At 41.2% G+C, this 24,702-nt stretch overlaps 1 protein-coding gene and 1 long non-coding RNA gene across 10 annotated transcripts in view; one reads left to right on the top strand and one right to left on the bottom strand.

The window, feature by feature from the left end:
- UNC5D (unc-5 netrin receptor D) overlaps window positions 1–21,088 on the top strand; it is a 93,103-nt gene extending 72,015 nt beyond the window's left edge. Inside the window, exons 9-17 of one of the 2 annotated variants that reach the window (XM_090125789.1) lie at window positions 1,831–2,016; window positions 3,549–3,926; window positions 4,851–4,935; window positions 6,726–6,894; window positions 7,915–8,142; window positions 9,399–9,548; window positions 10,970–11,134; window positions 12,457–12,635; window positions 13,873–21,088. In XM_090125789.1, the coding sequence (XP_089981915.1) occupies window positions 1,831–2,016; window positions 3,549–3,926; window positions 4,851–4,935; window positions 6,726–6,894; window positions 7,915–8,142; window positions 9,399–9,548; window positions 10,970–11,134; window positions 12,457–12,635; window positions 13,873–14,077 (1,745 nt within the window). In that variant the 3' untranslated portion in view covers window positions 14,078–21,088. The remainder of the gene's footprint in view (window positions 1–1,830; window positions 2,017–3,548; window positions 3,927–4,850; window positions 4,936–6,725; window positions 6,895–7,914; window positions 8,143–9,398; window positions 9,549–10,969; window positions 11,135–12,456; window positions 12,636–13,872) is intronic. The other variant, XM_090125790.1, reaches the window with a different exon arrangement.
- Window positions 1–24,702, bottom strand: part of LOC149914815 (uncharacterized) — a 114,673-nt gene that overhangs the window by 38,004 nt on the left and 51,967 nt on the right. For 4 of the 8 annotated variants that reach the window (XR_016460220.1, XR_016460222.1, XR_016460221.1 and 1 more), the window contains exons 2-3: window positions 11,643–11,715; window positions 2,573–2,638 (exon numbers count right to left, since the gene is read on the bottom strand). This is a non-coding gene — a long non-coding RNA (uncharacterized LOC149914815). Of the gene's footprint in view, window positions 1–997; window positions 1,209–2,572; window positions 2,639–11,642; window positions 11,750–24,702 lie in introns of those variants that run through there. The other 4 variants (XR_016460219.1, XR_016460226.1, XR_016460223.1 and 1 more) reach the window with 3 other exon arrangements.

Raw genomic sequence — 24,702 nt, 5'->3', positions numbered from 1 at the left:
TCTCAGTAATTTATTTGGTAAAAGCGTGTTGTAATTGTGAATTTGGTACTAAACTGTTTACTTCTGAGGTTTCTCAGTTGTGATTACTTGTCTTGAGAGGCCACAGCGGATGGATGCGTCTCCTGGAAGTTGATAGTTGCACCAACTAAAAGCTCAGTGATGTTTTTGTTGTTGTTTTCCTTTTTTAGCAGATTGCAAATATGTTAAAAATTGGAACTTTTTTTTTTTCAGTATGAGGTTATTTGAAAATAGCAAATCTCTGTATGCCTCAGCCTGCTTCAAGCAGTGTTTTCCTACTCGGTTTCCTTGCTGCTGCAATTCATATGGTGTTTTTTATTTATGTTAGAATACAGTTGAACTTCATGATTGCGTTTGGCAGCTGCTGTGCCTTCCCAGGAAGTTCAGCTTTGCGTTGTTGTCAGCCATGTATTTTATGTAGGAAACTGGTGAGCCACAAACACCAGCTTTTCAAATGCTGCCCATAAGTCATAATTTCCTCCATTTCAGTGGTTTGTGGCTTCATGTTCATTTTAGGAATTCAGCTGAAATAAAGTTATCTGGCTCTAGAAAAAAAAAAAAAGATGCACAACAAAGGCCTCCTCCCAAACATTAAGTAGTTTCACTGATTATTTACATGTTACATGTTGAATTTGACTTCCTACCATATATATTCAGTGGTACTGAATAGTCTGTTTTTCCTGGTTGTTTTTTATCACTGTCATTCGTTATAAATGCATGTTTTGTACCAACATGCTCCTCACCTGCTAGCAAGAAGCAACGTGGAATGAGATAGCAGGTGATGCACAGGGTGAACGTACACCATTATCTCTTCCTCTAAGCTGGAGTTTTAAGGGAGCCATCTGAGGACTCACTACATACACTTCCAAGTAGTTTAATTTCATGGTATGTGGTCCTAAATCCCAGGAGATCCAGAACAACGGGACTGGATAATTCAATTACATAATATTTGCAGGTTTTATTTGGGTTCATTCTTTCAAAAAAAAAAAAAAAAAGAGATTCCTCTTCTCTGCTGTAAAAAGTTTGAAGTCTTAGGAAAGTTGGTTGTCAGCTTAACGTGTGGATGTGGTCAGAGGAAAGGCTTTGGGTTCCAGCTTGTTTCCAAAAGCAGGTTTCCATCAAGATATGCAGGATACTGTCAGCCATTCTCCAAGCTTTGAGAGGGTGGATTGTTCCTTCTTAAACTAAAGCTCACAAAAAATAAAAAGGGAAAGAAGGGAAAATCTTCACTAAGAATTTTTTTCAGAGGATTTATGACATCCTGGATTAGTTCTAGAACTGAAAACAAAAAACTTACATGTCCCTGGAAGCCGTCAGTAAATGAGAATCCTGCAGTACATAAAACAACTCTCCCTGGCTTCAGTTCTTCCACGTTCTCCCCTCTAAGGGCTGTATTACCATACTTTAATGATCTCCACTGGGCAAGAATGGTAAAAGATGGCATACCTGAGTGCACAGCCTGAGCTAGCAGTGTGTACTGAGGACAGAAGGTATTTAGTGGTAAGCACTCTGCTTCTGACTGCTACAAGTCCAACTATCCCACTTCAAGAAAACCTCAAATACCGTGATGCAACTCCTAAATCAGTATAAGCTTAGTACACGGAATGAGGCACCAGGATATTTGTTCATGCTTTTCAAATGCTTGCTCCTCGGTGTTCTGTCCTGCTGCAATCTGCCCCACATTTATGCCTCAAGCTTTACTCCTTGAGTAAAGCCATAAGTCTGTGGCTGCATACGATCCCCATTGCTGGGAAGACTCTGGGCGTTTTCATGGGTGTTGCTGACTCAATACCCACTTTTTTTCTCCTTCAGATATAGAGACAGCCAGTGACATTGCCCTGTACTCTGGCCTGGGAGCAGCAGTCATTGCTGTAGCTGTGCTGGTGGTTGGTGTTACCCTTTACAGACGGAGTCAGAGTGAGTACGGCGTGGATGTGATTGATTCATCTGCACTGACAGGAGGCTTCCAGACATTTAATTTTAAAACAGTCAGACAAGGTTAGTGTTGTGATTTCATTTTCTTCTCTCCAGAGCCCCTACTACAAAGAGATACTAAGCTCATATGCGATGACTGGCTGCAGCAGGGCATTCCAGCCTAAGGCTAAGCAGACACAGCTGGAGCCAGGGAAGGGCAGATCTGGCACATGGAGTGGGATCTGGGGGTTGAACCGTGATGTCTTTTGTAGTCTCTGCTACTGATTTGCCACAGCCACTTGGACGTGCAGTCTTTCTTGACCACGCTCTATGCGCTTCAGAAATACTGTCATTAGATTCTATGCTGATGTTTGTGACTCGTAGGAATTTTTCTGAGCTAGAATGCTCCTGGATGGACAACTGTGATATTTCTCCCCTTATTAGTCTACTTTCAACCCACTTTCCCTCAGCACGAAGTTGTCCTTTTGTGCAAGCTCACCAAAAAGTTCTACCCGATGGGTTGTAATTAAAAACAAAAGCGTGCACACAGAACCAAATCCAGAACAAAACAGAAGTTCCTTCATGGATTTATGCACATTGGAATTGCCTGAAGTGCAAAATAAATAAAGTGATCAAGTACCTGATGGATCTTCTGCATGGTTTTATCTGGGTCTCAACATCATCCTCTTGATTTTAAGGAGTGAGGCTGTCAGGGAAGAAGAGCAAATCAAAAAGGAAATGATGGTGAGGTCAGGAAGAGATGTCTGATACAAAGAATTAAAGCTCAGTTATGTAAATTTCCAGTGCTTACTTTGGTACTTTTCTTTTATATTGCATAGAACAGAACGAAGAGAGCTTTTACTCTCCAAATACAATTATTTTTCCCAGGACTGCAGTATGTGCTGAGTGCATCAAACAACTTAGCATTAGACACACATCAGAGAGATCTCTTAAGTCTTACCTGTCTGGCTCCAATTTATAGATGGGGAAATCAAAGTGCAGCTGAGTACTGCTTAGGATTTACAAATGCATCTAATGGTTCACTGAAAGTGACAGTGAAATACAAGCCTGACTTTTTATTTGCAGGCAGCTCTGGAGTGCAGAGTGATTTAAGCACCAGACATTGCTAAGGAGGGAGGAATTAGCTGCAGCATGCTTAGTGGCACAGCTCAGGCTGGAACTTGGGTTGGGCAAATGGGACACTGAGGCAGGTGTGCATGGAATATCATACAGTATGTAAGCATCTCCAGTGCTGTTGAATAAAGAAAACACAGCACCACCAGTCACGATACATGAATCAGACACGAGTCGTGGGTCTTAGGCTACTTAGACCCATACATCTATTATTTTTCACTTCTCAATGTAAATACAGTTTAAATCAAAGCCATTTATTCCTTTCAGGATTGTAACTCAAATTAGTGCGTGATTAGGATTGCAGTCCAAGATTCTAAATTCTCACTTCTCTGTGATTTATGAAGATCTACATAAAATGGATGGAACATTCCCTATTCCACAGTATCATTTCTTCAGCGATGTGTTATCTAGGTGCATTATTCAGCTTCACTGCACACTCTGCAGTACAGTAACTAACTGCCTGATCCACTTCATTTCACCAGGTAACTCCCTGCTTTTGAATTCATCCATGCAGCCTGACTTGACTGTGAGCAGAACGTACAGTGGACCTATCTGCCTGCAGGATCCAATGGACAAGGAGCTAATGACAGAGTCTTCACTGTTTAACCCACTGTCAGACATCAAAGTCAAAGTTCAGAGTTCGTTCATGGTTTCCCTAGGGGTGACAGAGAGGGCTGAATATCACGGAAAGGCACATTCTGGAACTTTTCCTCATGGGAATGCTAGAGGTTTTGGAACAATACAGGCTAGAAACAAGGCTGCATATATTCAGAACCTGTCTTCAATTTCAACAAGAAATGAGCTGAAGACAACTGCTATCTTTGGACACTTGGGAGGTCGTTTAGTGGTTCCAAACACAGGTGAGTAAATCCTTTCTTATTAATGGCACATAATTTTAGATGTAATTCATTTTGCTTGATGCAGTGTTTTATCCTTTCATTTACGAATTAAATGCATAAGTAGGAGCTTCCAAAATGCAAAGTCTGTGAAGTAGAGCCTCTTGCCCATACAGGAGGTGGCTATGATAAAAAAAAAAAAAACAAAGCTTGGGATTAGTAGTAAAGAGGTATTATGCCTATTTGAACTGCTACAAATTACCACCTCTCTTGATGCCTTTAACATGAAAGTTATATTAATCAAAGCTGTAGCTCACTTGGATCCTGATCCAAACGAAGCACTCCCTGGAAAGGAAATTGCTATTGGATCAGGATCTCAGATAATGGGGTCAAATTCAAAGCAGAGTCTACATGCATCAGCATCTGACTGCATTAACACTGTCAGGCTTCGTTATATTATTAAAGTTTGCAGCACATAACAATTAAGGTGTCTCAGGAGAAATAGGGAGACTCTAGTGTGGCTTTCATTACCGTGCTCCTGGCTTTCTGGTTTTCTCTTTTTTTGAGATGAGCACTTCAAGGCTGGGCTATGCACTGAAGCATTGCAACAGGAACGCTCAATTTGCATTGTTTAAAAAGTAAAGTTTGTTTTGGGAGACAGAATTTGAGACTTTGCTTTTTGTTCAATTAGCTGGGAACATCGAACATCAAATAAAGGATGTTGAGATCATCCTCCTGCAGCATGTTTGCACTACACCACCATGTTCATACGGTGCTGCATAAGCTCTCACACTGAATAGTTTCTTCTCTATAATGGCTGGATGCCCCCATTTCTAGCTAACAGGTTATCATTTGAACTCTCATGATCTTTACTCAGGGTATCCTTGAAACTCAGCTTTACATTCAGCATCTTTCCCAAAAGTAACTCCTGCCTTTGCTCTGTTGTAGGAGTCAGTCTGTTGGTGCCACATGGAGCAATTCCTGAAGAGAGTTCATGGGAAATCTATCTTGCTATCAACCCAAGAGAGTCCAGGTAAGACGTACGTAAAAAGCCCGTGTTAACAGCACACAGAATGTGTGGAAGTGGCTCATTTCATGTTAAGATTGTCTAAAGGAATGGATTATCTGTCTTGAGTGGTGCTGGTATGGCCACACTGCCGTGACATACGATGCTCTGTTAGATACATGGCTTTAAATTCTATTGCCAGCAGCAGCTGTGGGTGTTTTCATCAACTCTGCTGCCATCACTTCAGTGGTCTTCATTCCATGTTAAAAGGCTGGGAGATTTTGGTCCCAAGTCAGATGGTTGGGAATGAGTCCCCTCCTTTCTTTTCTGAAAAAACACAGAGAAGCAGATTATTTTAGATTTTATTTTGATAGTCATTCCCACAAAAATTCTTATTTCCCAGCTGGCTGCCAGGATTGGTGGAACATAATCTTCATTTTTAGATCTGTTGTAGTTTTGTAGTAGTTTTTTTTTGTTGTGTGTTTTTTGTTTTTTGTGAGGTAAATTTTAAGAAATGAATTGAAGAGAGCAAACTGAATCATACGGAGCTGCCTATGAATTTTAAAGCTTGGAACTATTTTCCAAAACTTAATCTGAAATCTATTTTAATTTTTCTTCCATCTCTTATCTGAATTCCTTTGTGAGAACTTTCCTATTCTGTCCCCATCTGCTGCTACAGGTTTTTGATCATTCTCAGTGGAATATTAAGATATGTAAAAGGAAGGGAAGAAGAAGGGGGGAAAAAAAAAAAAAACCAACAAACCCACAGCTGTTTTATCTGCAATGGTTCTGCAGAAGGGAGTTAAAATAGGTTAATTAAATACAAGCAGCAAATTTTGCCTACTGCTTTCCTTTTTATCGTGGGCAGAAACGGAGGTAGCAAACCCAACTGAAAATTATCACAGGCTGTTTTCCTTTCAGTTGAGGCAATGTTGATGCATCTTTCGCCCATCTGAACTGAGGGAGAGAATAGCTGTGCTGTACCTCACCAGCAGAAGAATTACAACCATTAAAAATGCAGCAGCTCGTGTTTGTAGATTCTGAATGAAACCTTGTGCATATTGTAGCATACTGGGTGTAATTTAATACAGGAGTTAACCTGTAGATGCATGCAAGAATGGAGATTTCTGTGGTTCTTGTAAGGATTTGAGGTCACTACACAATGTGTCAGAGAGAACAAGGATCGTGGTGTTCTGATGTAGGTTATTTGGGAATGGTTTAGCTGTCACTTTTATTCTAATCTTCATTCAGATGTTGAAATGGGTTGGTAGGAGCAGAGGTGATGGGAGGGGAGCTGTTTGTATCTGCAGTGTTTTATTTCATTCCTGGGCATTGAAAAATCAGGGCTGGTTTTGATGGGAATCTTCACCAATGGCACAACTTAACCAAAACTCTATTCACGTCTCCTCTGGGGAAATATTGTTTAATCTTCACTGCTGTGGAAATCTTGTTAATGACATTCTTTGCAGGCAGAATTAGATGGTAGCACTACCAGCTGGTGCACAACGCGAGGCTTCCTTGTATAGTTTCCAGTGTTTCATTTTGTTTAAGCCAATCAAAATGTATTTTAAAGACCAGAACCTAAAAAGCCAGCCAACAATTTAAGTACATGTGGCCCAATAGTTCTGTTTCACTTCCTGCTACCGAATCTATACGAAAATGAGTGCTCTATTTTGGCTTGCTTATCTTTACTGCAACAGATGAACAAAGCACTTACTTGGATTTTTAACTAAAACATTTGAAATTCGTATTGCAGTTAGTTTGAGTACATTTTCACTCATTTAAAAAGGTCCTTAGGTGTTGTTATTTACCCCCAGCCTACAGCCAGAAGACCCAGATGTCCTCCTGGGACCAGAAGTGACGTGTGGCCCTTCTGATGTCTCCGTCAGCTCTCCATTTGCCTTGACTATCCCCCACTGTGCAGAAGTAAATTCAGAGCACTGGAATATCCACTTGAAGAAAAGGACACAGCAAGGAAAATGGGAGGTAGGTTCATCCTTCTGCTCCCACTGAAAGGTTTTATAAATGGAAAACGTGATTGCTGTTAATCAGCCAGCTCCTGCCCAAAGATGGTGCAAGGGACAGAACAATCAGAACAATTTTAAAGGAAGCATCTTCTCTCTTTTATTGTTTTAAAAGGAGAAATTTTGCGTTTTTGTTTCAAAGTAGCTGAATTCTGTTCAAGTGCTGAACTGAAAGATAGAGAAAAGGGTCAGCGCTTTATTTTACTGCTCCTGGTGGAACTGTTTGATTCCCTGCATCGTAAAGAAAACAAACAGTCACTAAAGCACTTGTGGATCCTTTTCCTCCTGTAAACCACCATATTGTTGTGGCTCTTGTTTAAACCATTTCAAACTCAGCTTCGTTTTCCTCATAAAATTCATTCAATATGCTGTCAGCTCCATCAGTGTCAGTTACAAGCAGCCCAGAATTAATGAGGAGTGTAACACCAGGCTGTAGATTGCTCAGATACCTCATCTAATGATGCTGTAATGCAGAACTAAGCATGAAATACAAAAGAGTGGGTTAGGTAGTTTTTTGATGAAGGTAAACAACTGTAGTGGATGTTCTGAAAGGATGTCAAATACCTGCTATTGTTCAAGGTTTGCTTATTGACTTCAATCTCCAAGGTAATTTCTTACCTTGACATTGGGGGAAAAAAAATTAGAAAGTCAAGAACACTTGAAAAAAGAAGCTCAAATTGCTTAGGCATTGTCATTATTATATGCTGTATGCATTGAATTCTGTACAATGTATTGCCAGAAATCCTCTCGCTGATTCAGGGCTAAATGGAGACTATTCACTTGCATAGTTAAGTCTCTTTTTCCTCATTCTTTGAGATCAACATGAGTTTTAAGGATGAGAAGCTGGCTCTTGGGAATAACTTAGCATTCCAGTTGAATACAGTTAAACCAATGATATCATGACATCTATTATCAAAGCCTTTTTTGTTGTCGTTTGTTTGTTTGGTTGGTTGGTTTTTTTAACTTGAATTTCATTTTGCAGGAAGTGATGTCTGTGGAAGAGGAAACTACTTCCTGCTACTGCCTGCTGGATCCTTATGCCTGTCACATTCTCTTAAACAGCTTTGGAACTTATGCACTTATTGGAGAACCCATCTCTGAGTGTGCCATCCGACAGCTGAAAGTAGCGGTTTTTGGCTGCCTGTCTTGCAATTCTCTGGATTACAATCTGAGAGTGTATTGCATGGATAACACGCCTTGTGCATTTCAGGTACGTGATGGATATTTTGGTTTTAATTTTTATTTTTTTTTCCCCTACAGAATATTAACATTTCTTTATCCCTAGGGCTACAGCAGCAGTTCAGAACTGTGATGTATATTCCTTATCACGCTCATTACCCTTAGCTGTCATCAGTCACTTGAGGGATTCCTCTCCTTTTTACAACATGAGCAAGAAGAAAGGGATTGTATTCTTCTAATTAAATTCTTGTAGAAAAAGATAGTTGCGCGTTTTTCCTTTAAAAAACAATTAAACCAAAAAATCCCCAAGTGTAAATTAAAATCGGTATGACTTTGCATTCCAAGGCAAAACAATGAGATTCACAGGCTATTGTAGGCATGGTGAATCAAGAAGCTTTAACAAAGTGTTTTTCTTTTGAGAGCTGAAATGGAGACGGTTGTAACCAAATTTTTACTTCCTCTTCCTATTGTACAGAATAAAGACACAAACCTTAATGGAGCACACACATCTTTGTGCTCTAATAAAATCAAAGCCACTGAAAGGATGGTTAAAGATTTACAATAGCTTTGTAATTATACCCCTTATATTATTCACACAATTTGTGGGCTGGAAGTATTTTCCTGGATGTATCTGCCTGAAATTCAGAGGCCCAAATTCCTTCTTCAGGTATTTGTTGAACATATAAAAGGAAATCTGGCTAATCTGTTCACAGTTCAGTGACTCAGCATCGGTTATGAATAAGCCCTAGCTGTAATCATTTAGTATTGTGTAGCAGTTTTATAGCATTTCATAAAAATGAAATTCTAAGAAGTATAATTTTTATGTTTTTATATGCTTTTAGTTAATATTTAATGGACGATTTTATAATGTTCTACAATTTCTAGAGTTGTATAAAAATAATCTTGTTTCTCCAATTGTGACGTTCAGTAGAACCACAGTGTAACTTCCAGTGGAAGAGCTCAGCTTCAACTTGGAACTGAAATATGCAGACAGGCATTAATGAGCTGCAATGCCCTTGTGGTTTCCTTCTCAATTACTGCAGTCCTAGGGAAGGTGTGTTGGTATTGATACTGAGGGAGTCAAGAAAATAATCCTAAGTATCACCAAGGACAGCAAAAGAGCTGACAGAGCCTACAGCATCCCTGGAAGTCCAGTGATAGAACAAAATGGTGACAGAAACATTCCACTGCTGTAATGGACTCATTTCCTTTCACAAAGATGAACCTCCATCACAGTTGGTATTTGTTTCTAATAGTAAAGAATTCTTTTCTCCTCTGCCATTGCAGGAAGTGGTTTTGGATGAAAGGCTCCAAGGAGGACAATTACTGGATGAACCCAAACTTCTGCATTTCAAAGGGAATACCTTCAGTCTCCAGATATCTGTCCTCGATATCCCTCCTTTCCTTTGGAGAATCAAACCTTTTACTGCCTGTCAGGTAATTGCCCATTTTAATTGTTTGCAGAAGAATTCAGAAGAATTTCCACTGGCACAAATATAACACAAGACAACTCTCCCTTTTATTTTTGAACGGTGTGGTTTTAATCTCTGAGATGCTGTAAAAATGCATTGCATTTTTGTCAAAAACAGAACAAAGCATTTCAAATGCAGCAGAATACTTAACATGTATCTTCTAATAGAAAGCAAGCCTGTGCTTTTCCTTTTTTAAATTACCTCCAGTGGAATTTATCGCTACTGAAAAAGTTTTTTTGATATCTTTGTCATTCCAATTTCAATATAATTATGAATACGTGGCTGAAAATGAGAGGATATATGTCAGTATTTAAATGTCAGGAGTTCAAATTACAGCACGCACATTCTTAGAACTGATGAAGAGCAAATTATTTTTCCTGTAAGACATTAATTAGAGAGGCTGTTGAAAACAGGAAAGTATAAATCAAAACATAAGATGAATTTCAAATGTATTGCTAACTGGAAACTATAAGCCACGTGCTGGCAAATAGAATGAGCTGTTTTAAAATACAGATGTCTTTCATCTTGATTTTTAACAAAAAAACTTCAATGTAGTGACATGGAAGTTTTCTATTAATACAACAAATCAGGTTTTGCCTCAACTCATGTTATAAAAGCCCTGTCTTTTAATTTGTTGTCTAATCATTGAAGGCTTTGGGGCTGTGTTTGCTTTAAGGAAGGCTGTGGGCACAGCAAGGACTCAAGGTTCCAGAGAAGGGCGTGCAGATCCTGTGCTGGCAGAACGATGCCACAATGCTGATATTGAAGCCAAATAAGCATTTGCATTTTATAATTGAGTACCATTTGAATGGCAGCTGAGGAAGATGATGATTGTTTTTTTAACAGAAACTGCTGACCAACTCACACTGGCTCAGTGAAATGTTTTCTGCTGTGGCTCCTTGCAGTGTTTACTCATTTCTCTCCCACATAGCAAGGCTTTAAGTTTGGGTTGTCTAGAACAACCGAAAGAGCTGATGCACTGAAACCATTGTCAGACACGACGATGAGGAAAGATTTATGTTAATGATTTCTCAGATTAGTAAAACCCATTGCAAGGCTTGAAGAGACAAATCAGCATCGTGTAAAAGTGCAGAGTTAAAGCAGTTCATAGCAGGTGGCAGTCAGCATAGCCCAGAGAAATTGTTAGTGCCTTTGTTTGTCCTGGCCATTCTATAGGGGCAGGTGCTCAGTGCTTGGCATCCTCCCCACCATGTAAGTAAGGGGAACCCTTAAGAACTGGGCTGATAGAGCAGAAAGGGTGAGCATGGTAAGAACCAGAGGGAACACCCAGGGTAAACAGCAGCTGTTTTCCTATCATCTTTACCTCTTGGAAGATCCAGCATCTCACTCTCGTTCCACCATCATGGTGGGCTGTTTCTCTCCCAGGAGGTTCCATTCTCCCGTGTGTGGTGCAGTAACCAGAAGCCACTGCACTGTGCCTTCTCCCTGGAACGTTACACTCCTGCAACCACACAGCTGTCCTGCAAGATCTGCGTCCGGCAAGTCAAGGGGCATGAGCAAATCCTACAGATCCAGACGTCCATCCTCGAGGTAAAGCATCCTTTCCTTTTCGTTTTCTCAGGTTGTGTAGGATGAGACAAACTGTGTCCTGTTTTTGCCTCTTCTACCTCACTGGCATTTCTCATGCCCTGTTTTAACACTGCAACGAGCATTCAGTTTTATTTCCAGCAGAAATCAAAGCATTTACTGAGATTCTAGAACACTAAAAATAATTTATACGTATGTGAGATGATGGTGATGGTTTTCTTGCGGAAAGTTCTTGAGTATCTTGAGAGTTTAAAGAAGAATAGCTTGCCTGGATGCTGTTTGGCCACAGCAATGGTGTTCAAGCAGGCATTGCCTCCAAAGGGCAAGGAGAACTTATGGAACTTAAGAGAACTAAGATGCTTATCTTTCATAGGCTTGTGAGCATCTCTGCTGATTGTTTAAGTATTCTGAAACTTTTGCATTAAAGGTCTACGTCTGTGTGCTAACAGAGAATGTAGATGTGAATAAGAAAACCTCAAACATAATTCAGGTAAAAACAGAGGGGACCTACCTGTCCACAAGGCTTCAGAGTGTCACAATTGTCCTCAAGCAGATGTGCTGACACAGAGAGCTTTCCCTTGGCTCTGAAAAAGTGAGGGAAGAGTGGGGATCATTAGACTGTAAAATAAATATAGTCAACAACTGAGTATTTGAATGGTTCACAGCTTTAAGATGCACCAAACTAACCAGGTAGCAACAGCTTATCTCACACGTGCAGGGTATGAAACTTAACCATTGTTCTGCAGGTTTAATTTGAACTGACAGACATTGTGATATATCTGCAGCACCTCTATTACTCTGCACGGATGACTTTTGGAATGTGTCATAAATGTTATATGAAGAGACTGTAGCATCATCGTTATTTAATATTTATGCTGCATTGCACTGAAACGAGTAATGCATGGAAATGGGACTGTTACACAAGTCTGGTATAATTTCATAGGAACAGAAAAGGCCCAGTCCACAAAAAAGACCTGGATTCCACTGATAAAAATTAAAGCATTAAGATGTCTGTGTTGTAGGCATATGCAACTGCCCAGTCGCTGCTCTCTTGCACTTTGTAACTCCACCATAAACAAAACTCCTTTGAAAGGAAAATGGCACCATTTTTAAATGTTTTAGAAAGTTTCTTCACAAACCAGAAAAAATACCCTCCTGGCTGTTTGGTTTTCTGGTGTCACCTCTGCAAACTGTCAGGGGGACCTCAGACACAGTTTGTTGTGTTCTCTGGCCACAAGCAGCCTGCAAGACCACAAGAGGCCTGCAGACCTCCAGATCAGAACCTGGTGCTGCACTAAACTGCTTTTCTTTTATCTTCTGTGTAGAATGAAAGAGAAACCATCGCTTTCTTTGCACACGATGACAGCAACTTCCCTGCACAGATGGGTGCAAAAGCATTTAAAATCCCATACTCCATCAGACAAAGAATCTGTGCAACGTTTGACACACCCAATGCCAAAGGCAAAGACTGGCAGATGCTAGCACAGAAAAACAGCATCAGCAGGTAAGGGGAAGCAATTTTGAAAGGTGAACATTAACATATGCAATTGCTGCTGTTGTGTTATGGGTTTTTTTTTTTTATTTGCTGGTGTTAAGGATGCATAAATAGCAATTGCCTTTCTTACTCTCAAGGATAAACTGTAGTTGGTATGTTCTTTATATACTGCTAGTGACTGAAAACAGGACCTGCCTTCCACTCTGAATAAACCCATCCCACCTGATGTTATCTCCTAAGCTCAGGTTGTAACCCACCATTGTGGGGAGTTGGTCAGTAAAGGACTCAGAAATGACTGTGAACACAGCAGCTGTTGTGTGGCTGCCATCCCTAAAATGAATGTTGGGTTACAATTATTAAAACTGAAAGGCACTATGAAAACTCACTGCTTATTTTGCATTTCCCACTTGGCTAAATGGAACTGGGGAAGGCAGTGGACTCAGAAATATTTTCTGATTGTCACCACCTCCATCAGTACGTGCCCAGGAGTACAGAGGATGAAGCAAAACAACTTCCTATTGACGAGTTGCTTTTGTCAATAAATCAAAACTGAACCAAAGAAGAGAATGAAGTTACAGGCAGGCAGCAGTGAGTCACAGCACTGTGCTTTATCTAGCAGTGTTTGCTATGCATTGTCATGCTCTTCAATCCTGAGGAATTTCAGCTTTCTCAGGAAACTGAAGGACGGTGCAGAATAGAGATTACAGTGGTTTGTGCAAGACTGAGTTTGTGACAGTTCTTTAACTTCTGATTCTCCCTTGGATGCATCTGGATGGTGCAGCATGCATTTTTATCAATCAAATTCAGAGGTAGAAAAAGAATGTCCTCAGTTTAAATAACCCTACATGAAATGATAACATTTAGAGGGTAGAGCAAAAATCACGACTTCACCAACTTTCATCCAACTGCAGTCTATTAACATCATCATCATATTTCCCCCATCCATTTAAGAATAATAATCAGAAAATGGAGCACTGCCATAGCTGTAGTTCTGCTGACATTGAGGTCTCATTTGAAAGGAGTGACATTCTGGCTTTAAGTCTTCATTCTGGACAGGGATCTGTTCCTTTATAGTTCTGAAACTGTTAGGAGCTTTGCTATAAGAGACTTCTACAAAGCTACACTTGTACAGCACACATATACACGTATGAACTGTTCATTAGGATTCCCTCTGTTCACCAATTAGATCTTGCTGCAGGTTTCTTTATTCTAATCCGTCTGTTCCACCTTTCCCTATTCCTCTCAGGAATCTCTCCTATTTTGCCACACAAAGCAGCCCATCTGCAGTCATTCTGGACCTCTGGGAAGCTCGACACCAACATGATGGAGACCTCGACTCCCTCGCCTGTGCCCTGGAGGAAATAGGAAGGACACACTCTAAAATCTCAGACATGACAGAAACTGAGATCGAGGAGCCTGACTTCAACTACAGCAGACAGAATGGACTTTAATCCTTCATTTCCATTGAAGAACCGATGGCCAGCTGACTTTCACACCTGAAAATCTCTTTGGCAGGGAGGAAATAAGGGTTTCTGCACACTGCCCAAGGAAGCAGATGCGTCTCCACAATGCCATTTTCAGTTGGAGGAGCAGAAGAAGCCCTATTAAAAATCATCTCCGTAATAAGGAAAACAAGCTGTCCCTGTGCTACAGTCCTCTTTCATTTAAAATTCATGTTTCAGATTCAAAAACAAGACTGCACATCAATCATTCCCAGGGGCAGGAAGGAGCCAGGTACAGAGCTGTGCAAGGTAAATATTATGACATCCTATATTTAGGAAACAGTGATGCTAAAGAAGAATACAATGCCTACTAAAATACAATGCCTAGTGCTAAGCAGTGGATATTTAGAGCCACTAGAGGCTAATCTCAGTGAAAGGGTTTGTGTTCTTGGGGCCCTGAGTCCCCTTTGTGCTGTGTTTCCAACTTTACACACCTGAAAAGTGGATGTAAATGCCATTTGCTGGCATCGTGTTGACTCTGTGTATTTGCTGTAATTTAGCTAAAGGATAGCTGAAAATCTGACCTTCACCTATTCAGAGATTTGAGGAATTAATAGATTGTCTAAGTATTTAATAGATATCAGGTGTCATCCAAATGATTCCTTTTACAAAGTCACTCAATGAATGCAGCCTTGCTGCAGATTCTCCTGCCTGTTCTGTTAACAAAAAACAGAACAAAGCCCTTCTCTGTGCAATCAGTGTTTGTGAGCACGTGTGACCAATGCCCTCAAGTTCTCCACTTGCAGAATTTCACTAGGTCACAAATTGTTGCTTTGGGGTGGATTTAAACCACCAAATAAAATGCAGATGTCTAGTCCTGCTTTAGCAAGTTTACACTGAACTGAAAGCTGGAGGTGAATTCAATCTGCACAGCTTAATTTTGCTTCAGGTTCATACCAACAGAATAGCCCCCACTTATCACTACCAGAAATTGGCCTGATTTCTTGTACAGCTTGCATGTTGTGCAGGAGATAATGCAGCCAGCTCTACCTTTGGTCTATTTACCACCACACCTGGAACAGAGCTAGTGAATGCTCTGTTCTAATCACTTTTTAACCCATCTCATGCAAATATAATTTATTACTTCAACTGAACCAAAAAAGAAATAAGCTGTCACTGTGAGTCAGCATCCTGGCAGAACTGGTACCAAACCAAATACAACCAGTGTTCTCACTCGTACAGGGCTGAGAGCAGCATGACAGGGCAGGTACTTAGTGGGGAAATCCATAATGATCCAAAATCATTTCTTCATCTGGGATCCCAGATCTGAACAGTACAATCAACAGCTCTGGCTGGGATTTTGCTTGCTCTTGTTGATTTGAGATGGCCAATTTCATGGCTTTCCCAGCTCAGCAGGCTGTGCAGGCAGACTTACAAACACTTGGACTTCCCCAACCATTTTTTAAATGTTAGTATTTCATGCAGTCTGACATCAGCACTCCTGTTTGCAATGGGAACCCATCACTGCTGCAAAGCATATTTAAGACTGGGACAAAAATACCAGCTTAGCTGGCAGCAAGCTGTCACTTCTCTCAGCAGCACATGGTTCTGTCTTTGAATTATATTTGTAGCGACTTCCATTCCTCTCCCCAGAAACTTATTTTGTATTGGACAAAACATCATGAATATAAAAAACAAAAAAAATAGCAAATGACATCAAAAGAAAAGCAACAGAATTTTAGTGAGCTGCGGTTGTCTGGGAAACCCACTACAGCCTCTCTCCAGCAGTTAATTGTTCTCAGCTTCTCCTCGGCTGCAGTTTTAATTTGGTTGCTGTTTTTTCAATGTAGCTCCAGTTTGCTACTCCAGCAAAGACCCAGTGCATCCCCTGGCAGTGCCACAGCATGCTGTGGTGTTCTGCAGAGCTCTGTGTGGCTCCTGCTCTTGTTGTCACAATCTAAGCCACACGTGGGGGTGAAAGGTCTGCAAAGCTCAGCCCTTACAACCTCACTCAGGAAGCATGCAGTGTTTACATCCTGGACTGGAGTATAGATGTGAAAAACCATCCAGCTCTGCCTGCCTCGTATTTGGGCAGCAGAGAGATGCCAGACCTGTCCAGTCTGTGTGCACCAAACATGCAGATGGAAGGGATCAGGAATGATACCAAAATCCACATCCAACCCCAACTCCCATGAAGTCTGCCCTGAAAAAAATGTCTGTTTTTTTTTTTTAAATGCTGGAACAGAAGCTGTTGAGTTTTGGGCCTGAGGTAAGATTTCAATTTTGCTTTTTTTTTTTTTTTTTGCTCAATAGAGAATTGTTATTCTGTTTCCTGGTTTTTGTTCAGTTATGCCAAAGCTGCTTCTTTGCTGCTGACCTTCCTTTTGTGAATCTACATTGAGAACTGACTTCTAACCTAGTACTGTTTTCACGACCTTTAGTTGTTTAAATATTATTCTAGTGCATTTATCTCAGTGGAAAGAAATTTGAAACAGGAGCTGGACTTCTAGCCTACATTTCTAACTTATATTGACCTGGCTGTACTGCTGTGTTGTATAGGATCTGCCATACAAAACATCCTTTTAGCCTTACAGTATCTCTAATTGTGACTGAAAGTCTAGGGAAGTGGTCTAAGAAATGAGTTCAGTATTAAAGGACTTTTTCAGTCAGCCCACTGCTGCTACCCGATAGGAGAACAGCCTCAAACCCTCCATTTCTCACCATTCACATGCTCAGTATCAATCACAGAGGATGAGGAATCTTGCTAGAGCATAAAACCACAAGAAACAGCTGCGAGAGTGTGCAGCACTCCTAGGATACAGCAACTGACTTTGCAGTGCAAATCACTCCAGCATCATCAGAGAGGATGCAATTGCCTGAACATCCAGAAAATAAAATGAGGATGAAATAAAATGGGGAGGAAAAAAAACCATATAGTTTAAAAGATAAGCATGAGAGGTGACAAGAAAAAAAGCACATCATACCACAAACATTTTCTGTAGAGAGGAAATTGTTCTCCCTGATGACGCTGGTCATAGTGGGCAGCAATCAGACAACAAGTATTTAAGTCAGACTTCCCTGTTCCATTTTCTCCCACTCTTGGGAACTTTGCATTTCTTGTAGCTTAGATATCTGCTGCTTTTCAGACGCTCCCTTTCTGTTGTTTTATGTTAGCGTCATGGGATGATATTAATAAAACTTAGCACTTTTAATTATAGAGGCTTGCACCAGTTCTCCTCCCTTCTTCCTGTGCTGTCCCAGTTTTAGAGAGAGAAATGTTAACATTTGGGGGGGGAAATGCCTCTGCTGCCATTTAACAAAGCAGCCACAAATGGGTTTTGTTACCATAACAGACAGCAAGGCAATACAACAGGAGATGTTAAATGATGCTTTAATTTCTCTATTTCACATTAAAACACAGCTTTTCTCCCCACTAAAGGCTGCTGCAAGGATGCTCTGCAATACAGTGTTCTGTCAGAGTAAGTTAGAATTAGTATGTAAATTTTATATAAATAGATATGTTGACAAGGATGTGCAATCTTAACATTCCAGGAGCATATTTTTAACATCCACGTTATATTTTTTTCTTTGAGATCTGTGTTTCTGTCATTTGATCCCAAACCCAGCCGTGTAAAGGAGCTCCCAATGCAGGATTAGGGGCCAGAAATCCAAATCTGATTTCTTTTCCTCTCTTTAATAAATTATGACTTTTGAACAGTAACTCAACAGAAGGCCTCCTTGCAAACCAAAAGGCAGCAGAGAGAACTGCAGTGCTGCAACACTGGATGTCCCACTGAGCTGCCATGGTGACACAGCCTTGCTCTATTTTCCATCTTCCCAAACACTCCCAGATAGTTCTGTGCTGTGACCCCTTGAAGACTCATATTTTTAAAAATGACTTGAACCAATTCTTTCTCCACCAAAGTGACACATTGCACAGCTTTTACCAGAACCGCAGTGTCACAAAGCTCATTTCCAGCTTTGCAACACTGCTTTTGCAGCCCTGTAGTTCACATTAAGGAAAGAGCCTTCCACCGTGGGTTTACATTCTAAGTTCATTTACTAGAGCAAATGCCATAAAACCACCATGCACTCCTACAAAAATGTTATTGGGCATTTTAGAACAGATGGAAAGATATCAGTGCTATTCTCTTACAGCACAGAGAAGTATTGCTGTTATTATTTTTATCCCTGGCAACAGCTGCTCCCCCCCCCAGGTCTTGCAGGCAGTGAGCATGAGGAGGGGCTCCTGGCCAGCCCCCCCTTAGCACTGCCCTGCAGTCAATTCCTTTTCATGCCACTTGAAAGACAGCTCTATGAGTAGGTTTTAAAACATTTCCAGCTCTTATTTCCCCCTAGAAAAAGTATTGTGCATGGATACAGCAAAAACAAGCAACAAATGTTGGGGCAGTTCTCATCATCCTCTGGGTTTGAGACTATGAAATATAGACCTGAAGCAAAGGACTGCGTTCCATTTCAGATAGTAATTAACTGAATGAAAACAGGGAATCATATCCAAGTCCTTAACAACTGTGAATGAACTGCAGGTTTGTTTTTCCAGCCTCTACTCTGCTGAGCTGTACGCAGGAAACCCTCACATCTTACACAGCAGTAGAGATGGTTGATGCCATTGGCCAAGAACTTCTTTCATGGTAAACCTGCTGAAAAAGTGTTTTCTGTGGGTTGTTCATCTGTGATACGTGCTGGGGAAATGATTCCCTTGGCACTGTTCTTGCTTGGGGAGAGGCTGGCAGCTGTTCCACAGCGGTGTGTAAAATGCACAGATCTCCTCTCCTGCATAGATAATCATTGCCTAGCTAAAATTGCCAAGAACTTACAGGGCTCCTGGATGAACGCAGGACTGTAAGCAGTGCAAGTATAGCACAGGTATATAAGAACTGCAGCAGCAACAACAAAAACCCTCAATCCACTGGCAAAGACCACAAATCATTTTCTGATATCACAGCCTCATCCATCCTTCTCTCTCTCATTACCAATTCTAACATATCCAGTACCAAAAAAAAAAATCTTTTTTCCACCACAGACAAATAGAACCACCTCTTTAAGACTAAAGGATCACTCAGAATCATTGGATACTAACAGTGCCCACAGTGCAGACAACAGAACCAATCTTTCACTCATTGCTACAGGAGAAAACCCTCTTAGGATCCAGCTTCACCGTTCTGTCCAAAAGTAAAACAAGTGTTTAGGAATTTGACACGATATTTTTTTGTATTAGGGGTGAATAGTACAAACTTTACTAGTGCTTTTATGTCTGGGGCTCGGGTGGGTAGGGGTGTATTGTAATTTTCAAGCTATTGCAAAGCTGCTTTTAAATAAGCTGTTGAGTTGTGTCGACTAACTTGGTTTGTGCTTTACAAGGGAATCCAGGTGAGCTGGGGTTCAATAGGCAGCCTCCTTGCCTTACAGGGTAACCAGAGCTGAAGTCACTTGTGAAAATGTAGCCAAGGGATAGGGAGATTAGACAGCCCATCCCTGATCTGTAATGTAGTGTCCTGTAATTAATGAGATTAGCCACTCACCTACCGTAGAACCGTGGTTTCGTCAGCAGCTGCTTAGTTTGTCTGCCCCAGTGTGATAACCTTGGTTGAGAATGTACTTCTGCAGATTTCAGATGTCAACTCCCCCCCCGTGTTATCTGGTCTCTGTATATAAATCTTATTGTCCAATCCCAAAAGGAAACGTGTAGCACTATAGGAAGTTAAGGGTGCTGTGCACCGAGCCTGGTGTAAGTTTTTTTCTGATCCAGCAGGAGGGGGATGACATGGATCTAACAACAGGGGTGCCTAATACAGAGAACAGGAGAGATTCCTAACAAATCCTCACTTAGAACTGCCCAAAGCTTTGTTTTTTGCAGTTTAAAAACCGTAAGATAATTCCCTTACTGAAATGTGGAATGTTACCATAATGGCAATGATTTCATTTGCAAACAGTTCTTTCAGTTTCCCCTATTCGTGCACTCAAGTCATTGGGGGGAGGGAGGAATATTTTTACATGCATTCTTTCCCCTTTCGACCTGAAGAGCAGACAGATACCATTACTGACCCTCAGATATCTCCCAACACATCAGTAAGCAGAACACAGTGCCTTGCTGGGCATGCAGCATCAATCTACTTGTATATATTTGGGAACAACCAACCACCATCACACGACTTGTGACTGCAGAAACGCAGCTGCCTCCTCCCACCTCCTGCTCAAATTCATCCCCACTGATCTCGGTTTATAAATGGGTACAAGAACTTCAAAAGCACACAGTTTGTTAATTTGGAGGAGGCAAAACAGAACGCTGGCCAGTCTGTGGAGACTGATACATGACCAGAGCTAAGCAAACATTTTCCATTGCATTTCCAACTTTCAAAATTACTGACCAGCCTTTTGGCAAAACGAGGGGCAAATGCTTTAACCCAAACACACACTACCATAAATACGTAAATATTAATAATATTCCTCTATAATGAGACCCCTTTTCTCTTCTGCTCCCCCATTTTTGCAACAAACAGGTTCTGAAACGTTGGCTTTTGCTCAGCCTGCTGAGCATTCTTCCCTCCCCCACTTCTCCCCATGGTTTAAGTGTGTTTAGAACTGAAAAAGGAGCAGAGGTTTGAATGCTTTCTTTAGTATGAAGCTGAAGGAATAGGAAAGAGACAGAAAATATTAAATAAAAAGCATGGCCTTGGCTTCATACCACACTTTCTGTGCCTTGTTCTATCGATGTAAATTCTGAATGTTGTACAGTAAAATACTTGGGAAAGACTCCTAGGAAAAGGCTGCACTGGCTTCTTTTTTCAGCACATGTACATATATAAATATATATACATATATATATTTGGTAATGCCAAACAGCTGTGTTATATTGTACTGAAGAAGTAATAATGGACAGTTTGGATGTTTTATGTAGAGTTTGCAAAAATTGTATGGCTATGGCCTTTTGGAAATAAATGTACAGACATAAATTACTGCATATCAGTTATTTATGAATAAAGAGTCTTTTACTGATATCTCAGATGATGCTCCGAGTGGCACATTGATTTCTGTGTTAAAACAAGACGTTCTGATAGGAGAGCATCACTGGTTTGATAAGTGGGCTTTGTATGGGAGTTTGTGATGGACAGCTGTGTATTGTGCACCACTGCCCAGAAACACTGCAGGGAACGCAACCAGAACTGAAGTTTACCCTCTGCTGCCAGCAGTGAACCAATTCAAGAATATCTTTTTGCTTTCACACCCATCTGAGCTCCAACCCAAACAATGCAAATTACATTCTAACTTAAAACTTGTACATATGTGCAGGCAACTAAAGAAGGCACTGCAGTGGATTATTTTAAATCACACATCCTCATCTAGGACAAGGAAGTTTTTGTCCTTTGCACTGCAAAACCAACATCTATGCTGTTTTGTGCAGGATAGGAGATCCTGCCAAGGCTGACCTCCAAAACACAGATGCTCCTATTTGTTATTCTCAACAAGTGGCTGTGCCTCCAATCCCATCACACTGGAAACACAGCAATGAGTTCTCACCCATTTATTATGCAAATGTAATCTTTTGGTTTGTAACACCCTTCACTAAGAAGCACCAGCTGATAACTCATTTCTCAGTTAATCCTCTCTGTACAGAGTCATAGCATCATAGCATCATAGCATCATAGCATCATAGCATCATAGCATCATAGCATCATAGCATCATAGCATCATAGCATCATAGCATCATAGCATCATAGCATCATAGCATCATAGCATCATAGCATCATAGCATCATAGCATCATAGCATCATAGCATCATAGCATCGCCTGGGTTGGAAGGGTCTTCAAGGATCAAGAAGCCCCAACCCCCTGCCACACGCCAGGCCACCAACCTCCACATTTCAGAGCAGCCCAGGCTGCCCAGGGCCCCATCCAACCTGGCCTTGAACACCTCCAGGGATGGACGGGGCATCCACAGCCTCTCTGGGCAGCTGTTCCAGCACCTCACCACTCTCACAGCAAATAACTTCCCCCTGACATCCAACCTCAATCTTCCCTCCCTCAACTTCAAACCATTTCCCCTTGTCCTGCTGTTATCTACCCTTTCAAAGACTTGATTCCCCTCCTGTTTGTAGGCTCCCTTTAGGTACTGAAAGGCTGCAGTGAGGTCACCCCACAGCCTTCTTTTCTCCAGGCTGAGCAATCCCAGCTCCCTCAGCCTGTCTTCATAAAGGCTCATAACTTTAGATCTCTTCAAAGACTGGAAATAGCTGGAAAACAGAGCTCTGGGTCCTGCCAGCAGAAACCCTCAGACTGAACCACCACGACCTCTGCATTGCTGTGCACTGCCAGCCTTACTTACTAAGGATACCCCCTTACAATCCTTACTGCAGTCATTGTAACCAGATGCTATGTTTACATAAAGTCAAAAAAGGAGAAACGAAACTTCCAGCATTCCGTTTGGCACAATATATACCTCTTTTCTAGATTCATTTGATCCACTCTCCAGATCCGGCTGCCACATTAATGCACGCAATTAAGTATCAGCTACAAATACATTAGCCTGACAAAATGAGAACGTGGATATGGCAAAAACATTAAGTGCAGTGTTATAAAAGATATCATTACTACATAGTTACTATCATGAGATGCTAAGACAAGCTTTTATAAATCAAGACACATTTCAAACATTCCATCACAGTCATTTCACTTATCTCCTGGGACAACCTACACCATGCAATGTAATGGTCACCTTTTATAAAAAATACATCTCTCCAATTAACTGCCTTAGACGTTCATTGTGAAATTACTCAAGATCAATTATGTTTGCAGAGAAATAACGTACGTTGCTACGAGGAGTTCCTCATAGCATCCAAAGCTTTTTCCCAGCTCAATTTCCACATAGAAAGAAAGGCTTTGTTCAGGAGAGCTCTGCAGCTACCTTTTGTTCACAATTAAATCCAGTGCCTATTGCACCTTGAAAGCGTGGTTCTTAGGGCATAACAGAAACTCTGCTTCTCGTATCTTCATTTCCTAATGAGGTGAAAATTTAGTTAGTTACACCAGGACCCACAGGGTCAATAACAAACGTGCTTGGTTTGATGGAGCTGCAGATGCTCCCAAACTCATTGTTAAACAATCCATAAAAAGAAGACCTGGGTTATTGAACAGAACAACATGAGACACACGAGGCGTTCCATCCAAAAAGAACACAGAGGGAGAAGGAACAAGAATACAAGGGATCAACTGTTGTGTGTTCCCAAAGCACTGCCCCTACATTTCACAAATGAAACTTGAGTGCCAAACATCGAATCCTGGCTGGAGGCAGCATCTGAAAATACTCCTGTCTGTCTCTCCTATCTGCACTGTGCCTGGACATCTTCCCTCTGCTTGCTTACTCCTTTTTTTCCCCTCCCCATCTGCACCTACAGCACAAAGCCCACAGTGCAGAGCCCAAGGGAACATTGAATCTGGCAGAGTCCTTATTTTTTATATATATATATATATACATACACACATACAATATAAATCTTCATATTTCTACAAATGGCTTCTTCAGACATCGTGCAAATGCAAGCACTCCCCTGTTGCTTCCAGACAAAGCCAGATTAGCAAAGAACCTCAGTGTTACCAACCAGGTAAATCTGTTACCAGACTGAAACTTAATTCCTACTTTTCTGAACAGCCAGCTTGTGAAGCCAGCAAGAGTCATTATCTCCCACCTGCTAGAGTCCAGAAGTAATCTTAACTGATTGAGTTGATAATTACTCTCATTCACCTTCATCTTGTACATACATGAGGATTTTCATAGGACTAGGGCTTATTAAAACATGTGCTGCTCACAGATGCCTGTTTGGAACACGGATGAACGTCAAGTATAAGAACATTGATGGGTCTCTGCAAGCAAGGTGACACTGCTGGAACATCACACCTACCACTGGAAGAAGCCTGGACGTCTGAACTGAAATGCAAACACCCAACAACTCTGACTTCCTTTCCTATGCCCTCCTACAGAACAAAGGCTATTTGAGGGCAAGCACACAATATAAGGAGCATCATCAGGCCTTCTAACACACAGAAGCTCCCTTGAGGAGTGGGAGCACGCTTCAGCTCAATGCACACTGTGTATGGTTGTCTCCCATTCAGCTCTGTTCTGTCTCAGAACTGGGAACAAGAACAGAACCTGCGAGGAGCAACGCAGAGACCTGAATGGGTCACAGTGACATCAACTCTCCCCAGACAGAGCAGAAGATGTTCTCTCAGCACTGATAAAGCTCATACAGAACCCAGGAGGAGCAGTTTTTGGATGGATAGAGAAAAAAAAGAAAACTGGGAGAGAAATGGATTCTCTTCCTGCATGTTTTTGTTTAGTTTTAAGGCCATTTGGCTGCTTACTCAAATCCTCAAACCCTTCTGTTGCGACAGGAGGCAGCAACGGAGAGAACTGCTGGTGACAAACATCATGGGCTGATTGAAACTGAATGGAATAAATCCCAATCTGTCCTCTGCTGAGCAGCCTTGTGCTTTTTGGCTTGGTTGGTTATATCCCCCCCCCCCTCCCCTTCTACTGGTGAGATGTTTGATTTTATGGAGCTGGGGCTCCCTCTATTCTTTACCTCAACCTCAAGGCTATCTTCCCATATCATATTTTT

This window comes from Phasianus colchicus, chromosome 27, assembly GCF_987193195.1.
Source record: "Phasianus colchicus chromosome 27, bPhaCol1.hap1.1, whole genome shotgun sequence".
Classification (NCBI taxonomy): Eukaryota; Metazoa; Chordata; class Aves; order Galliformes; family Phasianidae; genus Phasianus; species Phasianus colchicus.
The sequence above is the reverse complement of the archived record's forward strand: the minus strand, read 5'-3'. Positions and strand labels throughout refer to the sequence as shown.